The sequence below is a fragment of the Sphaerodactylus townsendi genome, linkage group LG12 (assembly GCF_021028975.2).
Source record: "Sphaerodactylus townsendi isolate TG3544 linkage group LG12, MPM_Stown_v2.3, whole genome shotgun sequence".
Classification (NCBI taxonomy): domain Eukaryota; kingdom Metazoa; phylum Chordata; class Lepidosauria; order Squamata; family Sphaerodactylidae; genus Sphaerodactylus; species Sphaerodactylus townsendi.
In genome coordinates, this window is record NC_059436.1 from 39,342,914 (window position 1) to 39,366,212 (window position 23,299).

Genomic DNA, 23,299 nt, shown 5'->3' on the forward strand with positions numbered 1-23,299 from the left:
CTTTTCCCAGCAACCAAAATTCTGCGTTTTAGCTGTCCATTTTGTTTTCCACATCCCACCCTCCCACAAACTAGAGTTCCCTCAGCATTTGCAGAAACCTGGACTTTAGCCATGGGTGAACTCATTCTATAGATTTCACTATCTGCATAGTGGCAGGGAAGACACATACACATGGCTATAGAGGCTGATGATGAGACAGCATGTTGTATTTGCTAGAATGCTGACAGAAGGGTGTCTTGAGCTTAAATCCCATGAAGCCTTCTGTGATTTAAGGCTTCCTTTTACATTAAAAAAAATTTAAATATCATTTTTCTTGTACAGATGCGGTATCTGGAAAATTAAAGCCCAGTATCAAAAGGACTTCACGACCACTGCTGAGGCAAAATTTCAAGTTAAAGAATATGGTAATGTGGATGCCATTCAAAATAATGATGTTTACATTGTCAGTAGACTAATCTGAACAATTTAATGAGACAACTGATATTTTCTGAACCGGCAACAAATAAAACTGTTGCTCTTGAAAAACTTAATCCTCCTATGGCAAAGAAGCTATGGCAAGTAGCTGAGTGTTTAATCCTTCCATCATTCTTCCTCTTCCTCTGCCTCTCCTCCTCACAATCACTGTTGGACACATGAAACTGGCTTATATCAGTTCCAACTATTAGTCCCTCAACTATTTATGTCAGGATCTTCGGAGTTCTGCCACAGAGTCCCAGCCCCTCTCCAAGAAGTCTTCCCCCACTATATCTGCAAATATGTTCACCCTACTAGACATGAATCCAGGATCATGTAAGGAGTAAGAAACCCATTTTCCTTTTTCCTAGTCACATGCTGTTCAAGCAGCGATGGAAAAAATCTGGGTTGCTTTCGTGCCTTCTCACAGAGATGCTTCTCTTTTTTTAAAAAAAAAATAATTTCTTGTAACACATGCATAGTTGGCTTAGGCAAACAGGAATGAACTCCCGCAGCCATGCCGATTGTCCCACAATATGATTGTCTGCACCTTCATAGCTGCACATGTGCAACATGCAACATTTAGGAAAAGGAAAAGGGACCTCCCTGCAATGGCAGGGCAATGATGAACATGTATGACATAGGCTGATTCCGCATGGGCCAAAAACAGCAGTGTGAAAACGGTGTGAAAATGGTGTAAAAGGGTTTCAAACGGCATAAAAGGCTTTATACTGTTTTCACACCGTTTTCACACCGCTGTTTTTGGCCCATGCAGAATCAGCCTATGTCATACTTACTGCCCCAGGGAGAAAATGTGCCTGGGGGGCTTTGTACCCTGTGGGGCCCTCAGAGAATCTGCTGGGCAAGCTGCACAGAATGGCAGGCAGGGAGATTCTCCCTGAAAGTGGATGGCGTGGAACTTAAAGTGAACGGGTGGAAGAGAGAGAAATAAAGCGTCTCCTGCCTGTTGTGTTCAAACCCAGGACTTTGCAAAAGAATTGCTGGTTTAGCAATCTTCGAAACTCCCGGGGGGAATAAAACGATCAAGCTCGCTGTGAGCACGGGACCTGTGCTAAGTGTCCTCCCCAAATGATTTGCATAATGTCCTATACCCATTATAGTTGGCCTGGGCAGAATCCACTCCTATTAGGATTCTGTGGGGAGAGGAATTCCCCCCCCCCCACTACAATTCAGTTGTTTAGAAACAGCCACTGATTCTTCTTATTCGCCTTGTTCCCTTGTAAAAGAAGGGTTTCTCTTGGAAGACAATCTGAAGCCTTTGTTGTTGTTTTATGTTACACACCACGAGGTGGTTCTGTAGCAGGAGGACAGGAAGATCTCTAGGAAGGCCTCTGAGTATCTACAGAGTGAAATTCTGCAAGTTTGCAAAACGACCCTTTCTACCCATCCTCTCTTTGAATTTCTCTTTGATTAAATGAAATTCATTAAACAACAGACTGCACAGTCCTAAAAATAGTGGGTGGGAGGAGGATTGCTACATTTCAGGGAGAAATTGGGTAAACAGGAATTAAGAGCATTTAGGTTTCATCAACACATTCATGTGTGAAGAATATCCAATATGCAAAAATGAACCTAGTGGCTTCCTATGATCTCTCTCTCTTTTTTTTCCAGGCTGCTGCTAAAGGCAAAGGAGCGGGGCCAGTTTTTTAAAAAAAAATTCACAGAACTGTAGTGTGTTAAATTAACCTTTTTGTGCTTAACGTTTCAGCCATGCCGAGCTTTTCTGTCACCATAGAACCTGAAAAGAACTTCATTAGTTCTGAGAAATTTGAAAGCTTCAGAATTGTTGTGAAAGCAAAGTAAGATGACCACTGAAGTTTCTCTCTTGCCTGTTGTGTACTGTTTTGCTTTTTATTCTGACAAATGCCAGGATGCAGTCCAAGATCTCCACCCACTATCCTCAGCAGCATTGCAAGAGAAACTTGCATATATGTATACACATTCCAGCCTCTTGGAAGCGTGAAATGGCTAGCCCTGGTTCAGCGTCCTACTGGTACCACTTCATAAATCTAATATCTAGATGTATCAATTGGCTCTCCCACAGATTGTTTCTAAGGGCAAAGTGGGCATGAGGAAGCTTGGATCAGGTGGAAGAAGAGGTAGAGATGCGGGGTTACCCTTTTTCTCTTACCTTTTACTTGGGCTCATTCCGCACATGCAGAATAATGCACTTTCAAACTGCTTTCAGTGCTCTTTGAAGCTGTGCGGAATGGCAAAATCCACTTGCAAACAGTTGTGAAAGTGGTTTGAAAACGTATTATTTTGCGTGTGCGGAAGGGGCCTTGGTGAAGTGGGGTTACCTTTTCCCTCCACACCATTTCCTCAGTTCATCTACACATTTTCCATTGCAGCATTCAGTGGGGATGGTCATTTTAAATTGGGAAAACAGAACTAGGGATATTGCACCATAGTCTCATTCCAAGTTCATAACCCCATACATATCTGTGCTCTCATCTTTAAAAATGATGGGAGAATTAGTCACAGATTACCTCTTGGCTCAGTTGGATGTTTCCTAACTTTGTTCTTGGTTTAAACCTCACTTGTTACTAGTCCTAAAAAAGACGCCCCTTTCCTAGGTCATTCCTATTGGCCTATACTTCTCCCCCACCCCCCACCCCATTTCTGAAATCAAAACAGCTCCCGTTCTGTATTGGTATTTGTTGCAGAAGTGACAACTGAGCTAAATTATATGGGGTGTTCTTTTTCTTTTGTTTTATTTTCAAGATATTTTTACAACAAGCGAGTGGCCAAAGCAAATGTTTATTTCCGTTTTGGAATAATTCAAGGAACTGAAAAGACCATGATGCCAAAAGCAGTGAGGTTCAGAGAGGTACGTTTGAATAAAAAATAATCAGGTCAGGCCTGCTCCACTTCCCACTGAAACTGCTGAGGTTTAGATCAGGTTCCAGGTTTACCCTGACCGTCATGTGGTGTCAGCGTTTCCATTTTAAACCGCTATTATCAGGGAGCATAAGAAGAAAAATGCACTTTGGGCCGAAAGTTAGCAGACGGTACCTCATCTAGGGAGCAGTTTCAGTTTTGTGCGTGCAGCCAGACCACATCAGTAGATGCCTTGTGACGATTTTCCATGACCAGTTGTAAGCCATTCTTCAGCAGGGCTGTATTACCATTTCAAACACACTGCAAACAGTAGTTTAGAAACAGCAAAGTCAGCTGCAATCTTCAGACTCTTTAAAATGGATATACAGTTTTCTACATCTGGATATTTAGGGACAGGATAAAATCTACTCAAGACGAGTGTAGATTTTAAATTTTCTGGTCTGTCTTAGAAAGATCCTAGCAAATACAATTGCAGCCTTGTCAATTGCAAGGGACGCAGCAGAGTTCAAGGACCACAACTCAATGTGATGCTCTCACTGTTCTTGGAATGATGAATAGCAACCTTGGGTGGGATGGAGAACTGTGTTTGACTTTGTTATAGTTTGGGAGGTCAGTTAACCTATTCTCATCATGCTCTTTTCTTGATTTCAACCAGGAACTGTTGCAGGGGGAAATACCTGTGATTAATAGTTATGGGTAACAATGAACAGATCCACCCAAGGGCATATCTGGGGCCATTCTTAGCTGCCAGGTTTCCTGCAGCTCCAGCATTTTCCCAGTTACTGCTTCTATTTTAGTTATTTAATGAATTGAGCAACTGACCTTCCACCTGCCAGCTCAGGATCCAAGCACATGTTTTATATTGCATGGAAACCTGCCTGTAGAGAAACCAAAAGTGAGAGCTTTAAATTTGGGTGGGAAAATTAAGATGTTTCCTGCTTTCTGCACAGCAAGCAGAAAGCATCTTCAACCTGTCTTGGGGGAAAAGATCACCAGTTTAGTATTTTCAAATAAGTCAGGTTGAGGAGAAATAGAACGTCCTGAGGACGTCTTGGGGAAAAAGCTGTGTGAACTTCTTCCCCAAGACATTTTTTTTTCACATCCTCAAGATGTTTTAATTGGGCTGCGCAGAAAAGACCTTTCTGAAACCCTGGCAAGGATCAGGTGACACATCTGCCATAAGCATTTTATTTTCTCCTTTCCCTTTCTCTGCACTCACTTAACTGATAACCTTGATGTAAACTCTACAAACAAATTGAACTCATTGATATAAATGGATTCACTCTAAAAAGAGCAGATTTCAATACTGTAACATAACCAGAGGTGGGATCCAGCAGGTTCTCACCAGTTCCCGAGAGTGGGTTACTAATTATTTGTGTGTGCCGAGAGGGGTTACTAATTGGGTCTGCTTTTGCGTTAGAAATTCCATTAGGTCCAAAAATCATAAAGTCCTATTGTTTCCTATGTGGCTGGTTAGTGAAGGTAGAAAATGCGATAATTCTCCCTGTTGGGCTGTTGTTAAAACATGTTTTAGAAATATGGTAAAGTTTCTTGTTTAAGGAAAGCATCCTTCTTTTGATTTCTAGGAACAAAATTAAGTATTTGAAAGTATTAAGTATTTGACAGGCAGTCAATTAGAGGAGAAGTAGTTGTTTCTGTTGGCAGTAGACGATAGGACTTGCTATAATGAGTTTAAATTATGGACAGAAAGATACCAGCTGGAAATTAGGAACTCTTTTTTTACAGTAAGAGTTTTTTTTACAGTAATAGAGAAATTATTAATGCCCCCCCCCCCGGAATGCCCAGCCACGCCTCTGTGGTGCCCCGCCCAGCCACATTGGCGCTATGCCACTGTTTGAATCCCACCACCATGAGAACCTGTTACTAAAATTTTTGGATCCCACCACTGAACATAACATCCCAGTGCACAAACCATGTAAACAGTTGTTGCTTGTTGGATTCAAACTGATTTTGTCCCGTTGATTTCCAGCCAGTTCTTCTTTTGAATGAGGGAGAACAGAGCTCTTTGAAGTACTCCCAGCTCTTGCAGTTTCTGGGAACTCAGCTTGAAATATTTGCTATTACTTGGTCAGAGGCCAATATGTTTTCCAGGCAAGAAAACATTGCTGTTCTTAGAATTTCTCATTTTTCATCACAGCTAGAAAATGGAAGGGTAACCATGTAGTTGCCAGGGTCTTCAATTTGGTCAGTTATCTGCCAACTATTTTCAAAACTCAAAAGCATTCGTCTCAAAAACTAGGTCAACGAACGAAAGTTGTTAGGTTTGCTTTGCTTTGCTTTTTTCCTCTTCTTTTTTTAGCATCCTGCCATTCAACAGCGAATTAATAGATCAAAGCACGCTTTGCCAGTACTGGAGATGTGGGTAACGGTAATAGGGCAGAATGCTGGTACTGATAACGTTATGGTGTAGCCCGTGGGCAAGGCAAGCAGGTCAAAGCTATGCTGTGATGATGCTTTCATTTTTTTTTTGCAACTGCTAGATAAGCAGAGCAGTGTTGTTTTTTCCTGGTGAGATATGAATGCCATTCATTCGATGGAATTAGGATCTCTTTCAAAAGGGTCTTCCCCCTAAATAACATCTCCAAGACCAGCTAGATTGACACAGTTTGGGAGTCTCAGTGTGTGGATTAGATAGTGGTGTGAGCAGGAGGGGTTAGATATGTTAGGAATGTTTGGGGACAAGCCAGGCCTATACAAAAGAGGTGGGCTCCACTTCATCCAAGATGGAACAAGACTGCTGGTGTGTAAAATAAAAAAGGCGTCAGAACAGCTTTTAAACTGAAGCAGGGTGGGGGTGCGAGTGGGGGTGAGCTGACAGAAGCTGAGAAACATCTGATTCAGTCAGACTCATTGCAAATGGGTATGAAAGGGAATGATAAAGTAAAGGATAACCTCTCAAGGAGGCCAAGGAGCACATGCCAGGCAGTTGAAATAGAGACACAGTATTAAGGTGTTTCTGTGCTGATGCCAGAAACCTCCAAGTGAAAATGGGGGAGTTAAGAGTCCTTGATTTTAAGGGAAAACATATAGATATAGTGAGCATTACAGAAACCTGGTGAAAAGGAGAGAACTGGTGTGATGCAGTCATCTCTCAATACAGATTTTGTGGAAATTAAGGGGAAGGGCACATTGGAGGGGATGTTAGCAAGGGCTGATGGGAATTGAAGTCCATGAACATCTGGAGAGCCGCAGGTTGCAGACCCCTGATGTACACCAAGAAAGGTATAGTGGCTAATGAACTAGCAACAGAGGTGGGATCCAACCAGTTCTCACCACTTCTCTAGAAGTGGTTACTAATTTTTTTCTGAGTGCCGAGAAGGGGTTACTAAAGCAACCTCCCTGCCCAATAGGGACTGGAGGTGCGTGTGTGCAGCGGTGCCACTGTTTGAATCCCACCACCATCGAAACCTGTTATTAAAACTTTTGGATCCCACCACTGACTAGCAACCATAAAAAGGGCAGACTCATTCACAGAATCCTTATGGAAGAGAATACCAGGGCCAAAGGGTAATTTAGTACTGGGACGTTCTATTGGTCCCCTGACCAAAAGGCTCAGGGTGATCTAGAGATGGAGAATGAAATTAGGAAGGCTTCCAATGGGGATGAAGTAGTAACATGGGAGACTTAACTACCCTCATATTGACTGGATAAATCCATACTGCACTCACTAGACAAGGAATAGAGAATAAAAATGCTGCTATCATACTGCCCTTATACAAGTCACATTTAAAATACTGTGTACAATTCTGGTCGCCACACCTAAAAAGGGTATTGCAGAGCTTGAGAAGGTGAAGGAAGGAGCATCAAAAATGAACAAGGAATAGAGCAACTGCTGTGTGAGGAGCAGTTAAAATGATTCAGGCTGGTTAGCTTAGGAAAAAGGCTGGTAAGGAGAGACTTGATAGAAGTCTGTCAAATCCTGCATGGTGTGGACAGCGAGAAAATTTTCTCCCACTCTTCTAGTGCTAAAATTCAGAGTCCTTGACTGAATCTGAAAGGCAAGAGATTCAAAATAGACCAAAGGAAGTATTTCTTCCCACAATGCATAGTTAAATTGTGGGTCTCCCTGGCCCAGAGTGTGGTAAGGGCTGCCAACATGTAAGGCTTTAGAGGGAAGTGGACGTGTTCATGGAGGATAGAGATATCCATGGCTACTCGTAATGAGTAGTCATGATGCATACCCATTCTATTCAGTATCAGAAGATTATGCCAGCTATATTAGGTGCTGTGGAACACAGGCAGGATAATACTGCCATAGTCGTCTTGTTTGTGGGCTCCCTGGGGTACCTGGCCTGCCACTGTATGAACAGATTGCTGAAATTGATATGCCTTGGTCTGATCCAGCATGGCTTTTCTTATGTTCTTACCTGTGGACTTCTGAACATTTACATTGAAAAGATTTATAAAAATTATCTGGCTTTATTATATGCAGAGGCGTAGCTCCAAGGGGATGGGGGGGGTGCGACGCACCAGGCATGTGCCCCGTGGGGGTGTGGCGAGGGTGTTCTGGGGCCGGGGCATTCTGGGGTGGGGCGGAGGATGCACCAGTGCACTGGGCGCTTTCCACCCTTGCTACACCTCTGATTGTAGATGAGTAAAGGCTGTTGTATCTCCATAAAATGTACACTGTGCCTGGCTGCATCCAATATAATAATGCAAAAATAATATATTTATCTTGATTTTATTTCTCAGATGGACGATGGAGTTACAGAGTTTAATTTTAACAGTCAAGCTGCTGTTGGTGAAATAGGATATCACAGTCTTGAGCAGCTTGATGGCTCAAGCCTTTACATTGCTGTTTCAGTGGTGGAATCTACAGGTAATTCTGACACTTTGGGCTTCATTAAAAAAAAAACACTTAATGTATTCCCAGTTATGTGGTCCTGGGTGTTCCTTCCTGGGTCTCAGCAAGACCAGACCCTAACAGTGGATGTCAGAAACAAAGGGCGCCAAGTTGTTTTAAAGTTCGTGGAAGACATTTTTAAAGTAGCCCTTGAGAGAAGGGCAGTGGGACTGGAAAGAGAGGGCTGGACAGGACAGACTAAGTTGGAGGAAGGTGGTCATGCATAGAAAGCAAGCTAGTGCATAGCATGGCAGGCGCTGAGGAGAGGCCATGTGACTTCCTTTAGCAGCAAATTGCTCCGAATGAAGAGAAGCAGCAGGGCCTTGAGATTATGCGGGGGAAAGGAGGGGGTGGTTTGCGGAGTGAGGATGTGAACCTGGTTTCTCCTTGATCAGTGGTGGCGAACCCTTGGCACTCCAGATGTTATAGACTACAATTCCCATCAGCCCCTGCCAGCATGGCCAATTGGCAGATGGGAATTGTAGTCCATAACATCTGGAGTGCCAAGGGTTCGCCACCACTGTCCTAGACCCTAGTGCAGCTCTGTCATCAGTACACCACAAAGGCCGGATAGGTCAAGCAACAGCTCTCAGTGGGTGCTCCCAGACAAGACAGGTATTGTTTCTACAGCAATCTGAGTGTTAAGGTTTCTTCTTAACAAAGTCCCAAGGTTACTCAGTGAACTGCCTGGCACACTGGACATTTCAGACCATGTCTCCCTAGTCTTAGTTCAACACTCTAAATACCTACTCTCTAATGATTCTCCAATCTCAATGGAAAAGACAGCCATCTTTAGCCTTCTTCTGATTAGTTTGTTGATCTTTGTACTGGGCCTTGGAGAATCTTCGAGTTTACGAGATCCTGGATGCAGACACCTGTGTACCATCCATCGCCCCTCCCTTCTCTTTGAAGTCTTGGTTCAAAGAATATCTTAGAACAGGGACATGACCCATTTAGGGAAGCTCTTTTTAGAAGTAATGTTGTCTTCTTTCAGGTGGTCATAGCGTGGAAAGTGAATTGACAGGTGTCAAGTACGTCTTATCCCCTTACAAGCTGAATTTGGTTGCTACTCCTCTCTTTGTGAAGCCTGGGCTCCCATTCTACATTAAGGTTGGTTGACACCAACAAAACAAATGCAGACTTGATGATATAATTTTATCTCAATAATATTTCATACATCCTATAAGCTTGTGGCATGTTCTTCGTTGCACTGGCCATTATTATATGATCTGCTGTTAATACTGTCATGATGAAACTGTGCTGTTTGCCAAGCGTTGATTGTAATCTCTTAGTTCTCCCACCCCGACACGTTTGCTTTTTGTGTGCATGTCTTATCATCCCCATATTCCATTTTTTATTGCTCTGGAATTTCTCTATAACTCAATGCACTCCTTACTTCCTGTTTAATAAGAAGATTTGGTATGTACGTTTTGGTAAAAATAATTCCAAAATAAGATCAGTTTGTTATGGTCTTTGGAGATTTCTATTCACTTATATTTTCTTTCCCTACCCCAGTATGTCACCAATACACAGGTTAATAGCAGAATGCAAGGAAGGCCAAAATGATTGTGTATATGGCTGCATTGGTTTGTTTTTGCATGGTACGTTACCAGTGCGCACATGCACTTGAGTGCATTGTTAAAACATAGTCTTCACACACCCATATGTATGGACACAACAAGGTTGCTTTTCTTCAGTGTTTTAACAATTACAGATCTGCACTCGAGAAAGCACAAATGGATAAATTGAAAGCTGCAGTCAATGGTACGTGTACAGTAAGTATCCTGGCCAAATTTGGAAATATGCCTCAGTTCTGCTCTGAAAGTAAGACCAAGTATTTTGGAATTCCAAAATCTGGGGGAGAAATTCATTGAGAAGAATATTGGAAGCATCCCTGTTGAAACCCCCCTTCATTCAAACAGGTTCAAAGCATGCAGGATATCGCTATTTTCCTGGTATGAATTCGCATGAGTGCTTGATTTCTGCTTCTCCCCCATTTTCTTGAACGATGGTTTTGATTTGTTTCTGCTATCGCTCTTGTATGCTGTAATAGAAGAAGAAGAAGAGGAAGAGGAAGAGGAGGAGGAGGAGGAGGAGGAGGAGGATTTATATTCCCCCTTTCTCTCCTGTAAGGAGACTCAAAGGGACTTACTATCTCCTTTCCCTTCCCCCCCTCACAACAAACACTTTATGTATTGTTGAAATCTTTATGTTTCCTTATTAGGGCAACTGTTCTAAATGTTGTCTTCTTCAGGTTTTGGGACAGAAACTGGCAATTTTAGTGGAACCCCCCCCCCCCCCCCATTTTAGATTCTCAAATATTGGTCTTCTTTTCTTAACCAGTTCATTGTCAGTGTTTCTCATGGCTGCCTCTGCTTTGACACTATCCCCCCTCCCCACCCCTCACACACGTATACACGCCACACCAACTGCTGGATCCGCCTCATTTTCCAATGGTTTGAGCCAACTCAGGAAACTTGCATCATGAATAAATGACATGCCAGTGCTAGGTTGCTGAACAGATTTAGTTCAGGGTGACAACAACAGAAGAACATGAAAGCAATGTGCATGAAAGAGAAGACATTCCAAAGAAAATGTATTTTTATATTATTCAAAAAATCTTAGCAAAAAACTTGAAAAATCTGTGGTTAGCAAAATACACACACTTGGCAAAGTAGTGCAAACTTAGTAAACTTCTTCAGAATATTCCCAGTTCAGTCATGTTTGTGAAGATAGTTCTCTTTCTGTGATCCTTAATAATAAACACAATAATAATAAACACAAGTACTGCAGAATGTGTGGTATTATATCAGGATAATGAATATACTATTATAATAGAATGGATTTTGGATGAATAGGTACAGGTGAAGGATACATCTGATGAGCCCGTTAGAAACATTCCTGTGATTTTCACTGCAAGTGCTTTTGATGAGCAAATGGAAGAGACGACGTTATTTCAAGAAGGCTCAGAATCTGGGAGAGGTCAAACCAGCCAAAATGATGGAACGGCACTGTTTGTGGTTAACGTCCCTCCTGGTAGCAAAGTGCTTGAGTTTCAAGTGAGTGAAATACTTTTGATGTTTTACTTGTGTTCTCAGTGTTCCTTGGGATTGTATGTTTTGGCCAACGCACCATGTCGTTGGGAAATATTTTTATGTTTTGAGACTAGTAAAATTTTAAAAAATGGATTTAAATAACTCCTTTAAAAAGCACTATTCAAAAAATACTGCCTGCACAAAGAAGTAGCAGAATTTTTTTTAAAATCATATATAAAAACTTGACGGAGGGGGGAGTATGAGGGGAATTGATGGGTGCATTCTGTAAGCATTGGTTGATGGGGCTTCTTCTCAGTGACTGACCATCAGACATGGAACAGGGATGCTACTGAATTCTGACATCCTCCCTCATTTTTTACTCAAAAATCTTAGTTTCACTCTGGTGAGAATTCAGCCTCCATAAGTCTTTATTTTTACTGGTTGGATAGGCTAGTGTTTCAATTCAGAGTAAGATATAAATATTTTACATTCTAATACATTAAAACACAGTGGCAACTTCTGATATTTAAAATGCTAAGTTGTTCAGTTTGTGAATTAATCATTTGTATCTAGATATTATACATATGAGCTGATTTTCTTCTGGGATTGTACAGTTCTCCCTGAAAGTCTAAAATAAGTGTTGAATAGTGTTTTTACTGGTATCTGACAGGTGCTATGCTCTGTATGCCGGCAATGTAAGAGCCGAGTCTAGCAAGTACACAGAGTAGAGCTTTTCAGATGTGGGCCCCAGTCTGTAAAATACTTTCCTGAGGAAATTGACCTAGCCCCTTTAATTGTCTGAAAACTTGTTAAGACTGTTTTGTTCTGGAAGGTTTGGAATTGGAAGGTCTTAGGCGGCTTTCTTTTGAGCAGTTGCTTTTCTCTCTGATTTTTTTTCTTATTGCCGTTATTTTTGTTGAGGAATCATACTTGCTGATTTTGTATTCCTGTTTTCTGCTATTTCATCTGTTGCTATATATTGGCTGTATTCATGTTTTAGTTAAGGATGCTTGTTTTTATTTGTGGTTCTTATGGCTTTGATATAGTTTTTACTGTCTAATTGTTAATCTATTTCTGTTTTAATGTTGCAAGCCTCTTTGTGTGCTGTTTGCAAACAGCATTTTCTGAAATATTTGAATTTCCCGAAATATCTGTTGAAATCCAAGCAAATCCCAAATCTAAGCAAGATGTGTTCTGAGTTATGCCTTGTTTTATTTGAGCAATGTGATGGATTATTTCTCTCCCCACCCCCACAAGGTAGTTTACATTCAGAAAGGTGGGTAGCTCTATGTGGACACTCAGTAATCTATTCCTGTCACACAGAGAAACATTAAATTGGCACCAGAGGCATATAGAGTTCAAACAAAGATTTAGATGTTTATTTATTTACAAGGAAATTGAAGTAAACCAGAAGAGTTTTAAGCCAAGAATCATATTAATAAGTATATAAAAGAAGCTGTTTCAGAGAAGATACTTGTTTATAGTATCTTTAAACTGCTGCTACAAAAAAATTATCCTAATTCTCAGGAGGTTTTTTTTACTATTTGTAAATCTCTAATTCCAGTGCTGACAAGACTTAATTCCTCACTTCAGTTAAGTGTAACTGGCACAGGTCCTAAACCACTAACTCCTAGACTATCTTCCTTATCTGAGATGTCTGTTTCATGTGGTACCAGAGAAGGACTTCCAGTTTTCCTAATTAGCAGATTTTGAACGAAAACCTAATCTGTTTACACTTCCACCACCCTCAGGAGCTTCAGTGCCCCATATCTGAGTGAGTTTCTTCTCAGAGAAACTAAAGTAAGTCATGAATGTGATTAATTAGAGTTTCTGAGTAATGGTTACATACAGGACCTTGGTGCAGATTCCTTCACAGAAATCTGCCCTTATTAGCCCGTACTCTGAGTCATTCAGCTCTCACAGAACTATCCTTCAGGCCCTTTGCAGAATAGTGCACATGCAGAATAGTGCACTTTCAATCTGGCTGTGCAGAAATGGCCTCTGCTTTATAGTTCCATAGTTCTTTATAGTTCTGCTTTATAGTGTACTATTTCCCTGCATCTGTCTCTGTTATTGTTCTGTCTACCTTAATTGACTCTTTTTGCCAATATTGAATTGTGTTCTATGCTATCATTTTCCAGTTAAAAACAGCAGATGCCAAATTACCAGAAGATAACCAAGCTGCTAAGAGCTATACGGCAAAAGCGTATGTTTCTCTCAGTGGAAGCTACTTATATATTGACTGGGCTTCAAACCACAGAGTGCTACGTGTGGGGGATAGCATCAGCATCAATGTGCACCCACTTAGCCACTATATCGACAAAATACATCATTACAGCTATTTGGTATGCCATGGAACTCTTTCCTCTTAACACATTGCATTGTATCATATACCTGTCTGCCTGTACACAGGTAATGCCAGATGCCTATCAAGATTTATCCAGCAGGCACTCTGGAAAGTTTCCTCACTTCATCAGGTCTATACCACATCTGCAAAATTGCATACTTTCTCAGAAACTGCCTTAACTCTTTGGAAATATCTGAGGAAGTGCTTTTGAAATCTTCCTGCTTAGAAAGTCTTTTAAATAATCACAGCAAGTACCTGGGCTATGGGACTGTGAGTATTGATTGTGCTGGCTCTGCTTAATTTTGGTCATGCCTATTCTTTTTCTGTGACATTTATTATGAAGGATAAGGTGGCTTACCATAAAAACAAACAAGAATATAATAGCAGAATATAATAAAGCAAGCAACTTTTGGAAAATAAATTAAAAAACGTAGGGTACCGTACATCCAGGATCCAATAGACAAATTAAAACCAAACAGCTGGAGTAAAATCAGCCTGGAATGATTACCTGTGGAAATAGGGTGATTTTAAACAAGTTTCCTGATTGTTAGAAGGAAAGTAATATTAATTCCAAAACCCTCTTTCTGCCAGGAAGGCCATACCATGTACACCTGAAAGTGGAAATCTAGACCTCTCCAGCAGATCTAAACACACAGGTTGATTCTTAGTGGAGAAGATGGCTCCTGAGGTACCCTGGGCCCAAACCCCACACATAGGGCTGCCAACTTCCAGGTGGTGGCTGGAGATCTCCTGGAGTTACAACTGATCTCCAGGTGACTGTGATAAGTTTCCCTGGAAAAAATGGCTACTTTGGAAGGTGGAGTGAATGGCATTATACCTCATTGGAGTCCCTTCCCTCCCCAAACTCTCCCTCCCCCAAAATATTTCCAGAGATTTTCCAATCCGGAGATGGCAACCCTACCTATAGAGCTTTAAAATTCAACACCAGTACTTTGAATCCGGCCTAGTAACCAGTCAAGCAGATTAAAGGTGACCTATAATATGCACATAGCCCATGATTCATGTCTACAGTTAGCTGCATAATGGGGGTTTTAATATTTATTATAACTGTTAAAAATTAACTATGAAAAACTGCTTTCCATCTACGCATAACATGATATATAAATGAATAAGATACATTTAAATAAGTGACTATTTTACCTTTTACCCAAGTCTGGTGCTAGCTACTGGCAGAGTGAGGCATTAGCAGATTTTGAACAAAATTGGGGAAACAGCAAATTGACAATGATTTAATTGTTTGTACTGTACAAGGCTATCAGAAGTGCACCAAATATGTGTGCAATCCACAAAAACAATCAAATTTAAATGCATGCTGGGCTGCTTTCAAGTCAAGTCATTTTATTTATAGTCAGCAACCAGTAGTACAAGATCAAGGTACATCAGTTTCAAGGTACCGTTACCATAGTATATATATAGACAAAAGAGTACTAGAAGCACTATTCAAAATGTTACCGCTGGGCTGCTTTGAACATTCTCCAAGATGCCAGAGGCTGTCATTTTCAATCTACTTTCTTTCCTGTGGCCTTTTAGATCTTATCCAAAGGGAAAATAGTGAGCTATGGGACTCAGGATAAGATTAAAGACTCTGTGTACCAAAGCCTAACTTTTCAACTCACTCACAAAATGGTACCTTCGGCCCGCCTTCTGGTCTACTACATAGTTACAGGAGAAGGAACTGCAGAACTGGTGGCTGATTCTGTCTGGCTGAACATAGAACAAAAATGTGGGAACGACATTGAGGTGAGTAACCGTTCTTTATATATTAGCTGGTCTGTGCATTTTGTTGACACAGTCTGGAGCAAGCTCATCATGACTGACAACTCCTTGAAATCAGGGGCTTTCCTTTAGTGAATCATGTCTGTTTTTAACCCACACAGGTTAAATTGTCAAAAGGCCAGACATCATACAAGCCGGGACAGATCATATTCCTTTCTGTGAAATCCCAGTTTGATTCTTTCATTGCTTTGTCATCCATGGACAAGGCAATTTATGGAATAACAGGAAAAAAGAAGAGGCCTATGGAAAGAGTTACGTGACATTCAGTGTGTGTGTGTGTGTGTGTGTGTGTGTGTGTGTGTGTGTGTGTGTGTGTGTGTGTGTGTGCGGGGGGGGGCTACCCCCGTTGACATTCTTGCATACAGATTATTCAAAAATTTTGTATTTGTTATTTTGCTGTTTCCCAGTATCACCATCAGCAGAGGTTTTGTCAAAGAGACCAAATGGTTCTTTGTGTTTCCACGTGAATTGCGCCATCAGATCACCTTAGAGATAGTTACAAGGTGAAAGGATGTATGGGGGCAGGGGGATGCAGGCTGGCAGAAACTCTTAAGTCTTGCCGTGCACAGTATATTAGATTTCTTCACACATACCATTTTTCATAAACTGAGGAAAAGTGTGTGACAGTGATCAGCAACTGAAAGCCTAATCCAGTGTTTCCCAACCTTTTCGAGGTCAGGGTACCCTTGACCTCACTCTTCATATCTCACGGTACCCCTGCCACCACCCTCCACCTTCCCCTCCCATTGCCCCTGCTTGCCACACCCCCACCTTCCCCTCCCAGGGTGAAGGGAAGCACTGGGGGAGGGGGTGGCTGCTGACCTTGCGGCAGGCCCTGCCCCATGGGCCAGCTCCATGTCCTTGCTGGCGCCGATGGGAGACACCACAAAAATGAGGGGGGGCGGTAGTGTTGCCGCGGTACCCCTGGGACATGCTCACGGCACCCCAGGGTACCACGGAACCCTGGTTGAGAATGGCTGGCCTAATCACACATTATGCTGTTTCTGGGTCTGCCTCATTTGTGAATAAATCAAACATTGGAAAACTGCCACTGGTTTACCACACACAAACCAAATAGAACATTTTGAGGCAGGAGATGAAATGTTTCCTCCATGGCGTTCCACATGATTTTTAGCCCAAAACATTTTATTTCCTGACTGAAGGTAGCATTTTTCGTTGCCATTTCTGGCAAATTACTTCCATTAATGTTCATGATGCCAGAGACTCCTTGTGATACCCCAGATCAGAAGACACTGAATTCATTCTATCCCATTAAAGCACAGGTGTCAAACTTGTGGCCCTCCAGGTGTTATGGACTACAGCTCCCATCATCCCCTGCCAGCATGATGCTGGCAGGGGATGATGGGAACTGCAGTCCATACTATCTGGAGAGCCGTGAGTTTGACACATATGCATTAAAGAAAGGAAAACTAGTTCTTGGCCTTCATCCTTTTCAAACAGGCTCTTCTGCAACTGGAGAAGAGTGACCTGGGTTGCGGTGCGGGCGGAGGACAGAACAATGTAGACGTCTTCCGACAGGCTGGTCTCACCTTTCTGACCAATGCCAATGCAGAGGACTCGAAAGAAGCAGGTGCTTTCCCCTACTATTTTAGCCACAGCAGTGAAAATGTGCTCCCTTTAAAAACACTGCTTCCTAAATCGTTATGCTTATGTTGGGGGTATGTTGCGTCAATAGTGGATATCATAATTACTATGTATATTGTTATCTGATTGCTTAAAGTAGCTGAGCTGGGGTGGCTGTGTGTAGGTACAGAGATGTTGTCAAGCAGTGTTCCCGCTCTGCCTGGCATAGATCAGCTGGAGCCCAAGGTCATTCCTGGACTTACTATTATCTGTCAAATGTTAATGGACCTTTTCTACCCTTAACCGCTGTGCTTTGCAACATAGTAAGCAGGCATCCTCGCCTCTGGCCTCCGGAAGGGGGGGGGGGATGGAGGTTTGAGGCTGAAGACTATCGCTGGGCCTCGAGACACTTAGAACCAGGGGCGTACCTAGGTAAACTAACGCCTGGGGACAAAACCTGAGTTTGGCCCCCCCCCCCCCCCCCGCCCGGCGTATGGGCGGCCACCCTCCCCCACCATGACCAAACAATGATTTTTGTACCAGCTCACAAAACACCTCCCACTCCCATCAAAACATACATGGCTCTCTCCCCACCAACTCTTTTCCTAATTTCCTAATCACAACAACCCTATGAGGTAGGTTGTTAGCCTGAGAAACAACAAGCCAGTGCAAGTGGGTATTAAGCATGTAAATCTCTCACAAATCACCCCCAGCAAAACATTTATCAAACAAATGTCAGCATCACCTCTCACAAAACACCTCCAGTGGAATCCACCCCCAAACAGCATCACTTTCAATGGTGTTTAAACTAGGGAGCTCAGATTCTTCTTTTAAATCTACCTTAAAGGGAGAATCTGGGGTCCCCGGTTAAAACAAAATGGAAAGTGATGCTGTTTGGGGGTGGATTCTCCCCCACCCTGAAACAGCATCACTTTTGAGGGTTGGAGATTCAGATGAAACAAATACCAGATTCGGCTGGAATCTGGGCAAATTTGGGCACATTCGGACAAAAATTGTCCGATTATGTTCTGCCCAAATATGAGCAATGCGAATGCAAGGTATTTGGGTTTTTGGAGGGTATTTTTGGTGTTTTATTGGCCTGCAGGGAGCGCATTTTTAAAGCTAGTGGCACCAAAATTTCAGGGCATCATTCAGAGACTGCCCTAATGATACCACCTGAGTTTGGCGATGTTTGGTTCAGGGTCAGCAAAGTTATCGACGCCCAAATGGAATGACCCCATCCCCATTGTTTTCAATGGGAGCTAACCTGAGATGGGGGCTACCCATTTGAGGGACCATAACTTTGGTCCCCCTGAACATAACTTCACCAAACATGGGTGGCATCATAAGAATAATTAACAGATGATACCCTGAAAATTTGGTGTCATTAGCTTTAAAAATACATCCCTTCCAGGCACCCCAAGAAATTTGCCCAAGATTCTTTGTTATGCAGTGACTTTGCTCCATTGTAGCTAATGAGGAATTTCTGAGGCAGGCTGCACATTTTTGAAGATAGAGGCACCAGACTTTCAAGGTGGCTCCAAGAGGCCTTGAGTAATAGCATCCAAGCTTGGTGAGCTTTGCTTCTGGAGTGGGGGTGGGTGGAGTTGAGAGAGTTCTGAGAGAACTCAGCCCACAGGCGTGCAGGAGCGGGGAAACAAAATAAGCCTTTTGGGGGCCCATAAAATTGAACCCCCAGAAGCAAAGGTCTCCAAACCTGGATGCTATTACCAGGAGGCCCTCCGGGAGCCACCCTGAAAGTCTGGCGCCTCTATCTTAAAAAATGTGCAGCCTGCCTACGCACTCAGAAATTCCCCATTGGCTACAATAGAGCAAAGTCACTGCAAAACAAAGAATCTTGGGCAAATTTCTTGGGGTGCCTGGAAGAGGTGTATTTTTAAAGCTAGTGACACCAAATTTTCAGGGTATCATCTGTTAACTATTCTTATGATGCCACCCACGTTTGGTGAAGTTATGTTCAGGGGGACCAAAGTTATGGCCCCTCAAATGGGTAGCCCCCATCTCAGGTTAGCTCCCATTGAAAACAATGGGGATGGGGGCACCCCCTTTGGGGGTCCATAACTTTGCTTCTCCTGAACCAAACTTCACCAAATTTTGGTGGTATCATCAGGACAGTCTCTGGATGGTACCCTGAAATTTTGGTGCCGCTAGCCTTAAAAATGCGCCCCCTGCAGGCCGGAACGTGAAAAAACACTTTAAAAATTAAAAAACACACAAAAGACCCTGAAATGTTGGTGCCCCCCCCACGTGACCAAATGGGGGGCGCCCGGGGACATAGGGTACCCCCTGTCCCTAGGCAGGAACGCCACTGCTTAGAACACATAACAAAACTATTCACACATCGTTATTCTGTTAATCTGTGGGAAGATTGGGTGGGGGGAGTTTGAGCGGGAAACGTGGGAATAAATGTGTCTGCAGGAACCACCATCCCCAGATCTGGCTTCCTGCAGTACTGGTTACTGAGACAGCAGAATAAAGGTTACTGATTTCGCATCTAGAGTCTGAATTACTGACTGTTGTATGCTGGGGCTGAAGGAGGAGACTTCCTAAACTTATCTCATTTGTAAGTCTTGTGGACAGAGAGAGACTCAAGTGCTGCCATTTGGGCTCAGGGTTATTTCCTGGTCATGCTAAGAGATAATTTGTTCATTGAAGTGACCTGCTGTGAATGCATGTCCCTAGGATGATGGGGAACCCTATGTACATCCTGGGTTCTGCCCATGTGGCTTACCTCCCCAATATAGGGTGTGAATATGGAGTCCTGTTAAAAAAGTAATAATTGCATCTTGGGGAGTAGGGGAGGCTGGAATGAGCCCTGCTCTCTGCTCAGCGGCACAAGGGTGTCATTATTAATTTTTGAATACGGCTCCTTGTGAGTGCATAAATGAATCAGCCCAATAAAGTCCAAGTAACTGTTTCATTTAGCATCCTTGTGGAACCAGTTGCTGAATTAGCAAGTTGCTCTCAGTCCCAGCTGTTAAGCAAAGAAGGGCTGGCTTGTTTCATAAGTGCTCACTAAATCTTTATTTGTTGACTGCCTTATAAAATCATTCTTATCATTGCCAGTTTTTTTTCTCTTTGTTTCAACAGATGAAGCTTGTGATGCCGTCGTGCGATCAATAAGATCCACCATCAGCGAGCAGATTGAAAAAAAAGGTATTTCATATGCCAGATGTTTTTTTAAAAAAATCGGCAGCATTCATATGGGGGAAAGTATCCCAAGAACTTTGTTTTAAGCAGCTTTTCAAAAATCATGTTCGTTTTATTTATTCCGGCAAGTCACATCTGACTTATGGTGACTCCAGTGGGGTTTTCAAGGCAAGAGACTTTCAGAGCTGGTTTTGCCATTGCCTGCCTCCATGTTACAACTCTGGTATTCCTTGGAGGTCTCCCATCCAAATAATTGCCAGGGTTGACCCCAATCGCCCCTCTAACCATGGTAGGGAACTGCGCGGTAGGTCCCTACCACTGAGTGGCACAGAAACACCTGTGAGAGCTCAGTGCCAGCTCTCCCTCCTGGTGGCTGCAAGATCTGCGCGGCACCAAGGCGGTGTCCGTGTGGCTGCGCAGTTTTCAGGGAAGGCTGGTTGACTCTATTTAGCATCTGAGCCTGGCCAGATAGGCTTACAGTAGCTTCAACTCCGGTCCCTCCACAACAACAGCTCTTCCCTAATTCCTACTTCTGCCCTTCACAGACATGAGATGAGCGAAAAGCAAGCACCCAGGGCAGTGTGTGGGGTTTCCTATCCCAATAGAGACATACGGTCTACGGACATGATTTTGGGATGAATGCATGGGCTTTAAGACTCATCAGAATTAATGAAGGGTTAAGACTTCTCACACAGATGTGGGGGCATTAGAAATTGGATGCTCTTCTTTTAAGGACTCTCATCAGTCCAAAGATATTGCTATGTAGTTAAACTAAACTGGATTTAGTCAGGTGAATGCCTGGGTGGGAAAGTGGTCTCAGGTAGGAAACCTGGAAAAGACCTTGGAGTGTTAGGCCCCTTCTGCACATGCAGAATAATGAACTTTCAATCCACTTCCACAATTGCTTGAAAGTGGATTTTGCTATTCTTTACAGGAAAATCCAGCTGCAAAGTGCGTTGAAAGTGGACTGAAAGTGCATTATTCTGCATGTGCGGAAGGGAACTTAGTCAAGCATGGCTAGCTCCAGGCTCAGTATAAAATAGTTTAATATGTTCATACATAAGTATAATAAACTTAAGGAAGACATCAGACATCTGTTCGGAACCTTTTCCCACTATTTGTCCATCAAATGCATTTGCTTTTTTGTTTCTTTTCTTGCATGTTTATCCAATATTAATCTGTTGGATTATAAAAATTATAGACTTTGTTCTTCCTCTGAGGACTTAATTATTTACTTCATGCTATTGCAATTTTTATCTTACCCTGCCCTAGCCGAGGCCGGGCTCAGGGCACCTCCCAACATGGCATAACTATATTGTGTACTGACTTGTGTATGTTATATCATGTTAATATACTTAATAACATAATACAGTAATTAATATAATACAATAAAGTAGCTACAATTCCTTTTCATCATTCATAGCTGAAATATGACTATTGAGAAGACCACTGTGCCACAGAATACAGGTGTCAAATGCTTCCTGTCATTTCAGTATCTCGCTATAGACACAAAGAAGTTCAGAAGTGCTGCAGGTCCGGATCGGAAATGTATCCCATCACTCAGACATGCAATGAAAGAGCCAGTCGTATTAAGGGTGTACCACGGATATGTATAAAGGCCTTCCTGGACTGTTGTGAATTTGCAAACCAGCTACGTCAAACTGAGCCACACAAAATTTTAATACTGGCAAGAATGCGTAAGTCAATTTGCACAGTGTCGATTTGAATCTGCAGCTGTTTCTTGTAGGGTTTTAAAGCAATATTTAAGCATGGACAGATAGATGAATGAATTATTTAGTCCAACAGTCAATTAGTCCTGTTTTAAAATCCAGATAGAAACTGCTGAAGAATTTCAGTGCCACTGACGTTATTAATTTTGTACTCCACCTCTCAGGTAGGCAAAGCATTTGCAGGTGCTCCCAGAGGGAGTGTTGTCTGGGGAGTCGGACAGCGTAAGCATCAATTGCAAGCCATTGTGCTGAGGCCCAAGATTTAGCTGGGCCAGCTGCAGTTGTTGTAGTCCAAATGAATGACAACTGTGGGACTGTTTCACCAACCCAACTGGGTCTCTCTCGTTGTTGATAGCATGGGAAAATAGCAGTCCAATTTGATTTGTTCAGAGAGGTTGCAGGGAAAATGTGTCAGACTCTCCGGGGGTGGTTTCCAAATGAGGTGGAGGAGCATCCAGCTGGAAATGATTGATACCATCCAAGGGCAAGCTTCTTCTGTGGCCAGGGCTCAGTGTGGCACTGGGGTCTAGTGGTTATAGCTTCAGTCCTTTCTGCTGGATTAACACCAGCAGAATGGGAAAATCCCAGACATGGGCATCTGCAACAAGGGACCAAGGACTCATTGATGGGGGCTCAGTGGACCTTCAAAAGTCACTTTGGAGTCCAACAGACATCCCTCAGGGCGTCACTCCGAAGCATGCACACAGCGCCCTCCCCCATGAAAGACCTTTCTCTACCCAATATAACCTCACCGATCTGACACTCATCCTTGGCATGTGCACCTCGGGAGTCAATTCCTACTAAGAAACATGTGTGGTAATCCACTCCACTCAATGTCCAGGGCCTCTCCCTCAATCTCTGACCAAGAGGAAACTCAGCACCCACCTGAGCTGCTGGTCCACCTGAGTGCAAAGCTGACAGCTTGGGCCTCTTGCCCCAGCAGCTGCTCCATCCTACTCCCCACAGCCCCCTTGTGCATAGGGAGATGTGGGGTAGAGCTCCTGCCCATCCCACTGGCTGCTGGGCTCAGGTCAGGGAGGCAACTTGACCAGGGAGGCTCTTGGGCACAAGGGAAGGAGGTTGGGGTAACAGTCCCTTCCTTAACTGTCGTCATTCCAACAATGGAGCTTAGAAAGTGATCTTTGCAGATGCTGCATGTGGAAAGCAAGGGACCTGTTATCTGGTAGACTCTGAAAAAAATCTTTCCCCCCTTCCAGAAATAGAGGCTTTCTTAGAAGTGGATGATCCAGTGATCCGAAGCTATTTTCCTGAAAGTTGGCTCTGGGAAGTCCACCAAGTTACTAGGTATGGTGTTGCATGTCAGATTCTATCACTTCAACTTCAGTTGTAGCTCAAGATGGCCCACTTTATAGAGCTGAGGCTGCTCACTGTTTTCCTAGTGATCTTACAGCTAAGCTAGAAGCGACATCCGCCATAAGCTGGATGGGGAATTGTT

General features: G+C 42.9%; 1 protein-coding gene across 1 annotated transcript in view; it reads left to right on the forward strand.

Moving 5' to 3' along the window:
• C5 (complement C5) overlaps nt 1–23,299 on the forward strand; it is a 66,791-nt gene that overhangs the window by 13,966 nt on the left and 29,526 nt on the right. Inside the window, 13 exon segments of the mRNA XM_048512140.1 lie at nt 322–404; nt 2,183–2,273; nt 3,199–3,304; nt 8,029–8,155; nt 9,174–9,289; nt 11,038–11,238; nt 13,356–13,559; nt 15,113–15,322; nt 15,460–15,609; nt 16,820–16,949; nt 20,054–20,119; nt 21,607–21,810; nt 23,061–23,148. Coding sequence (XP_048368097.1) covers nt 322–404; nt 2,183–2,273; nt 3,199–3,304; nt 8,029–8,155; nt 9,174–9,289; nt 11,038–11,238; nt 13,356–13,559; nt 15,113–15,322; nt 15,460–15,609; nt 16,820–16,949; nt 20,054–20,119; nt 21,607–21,810; nt 23,061–23,148 — 1,776 coding nt within the window.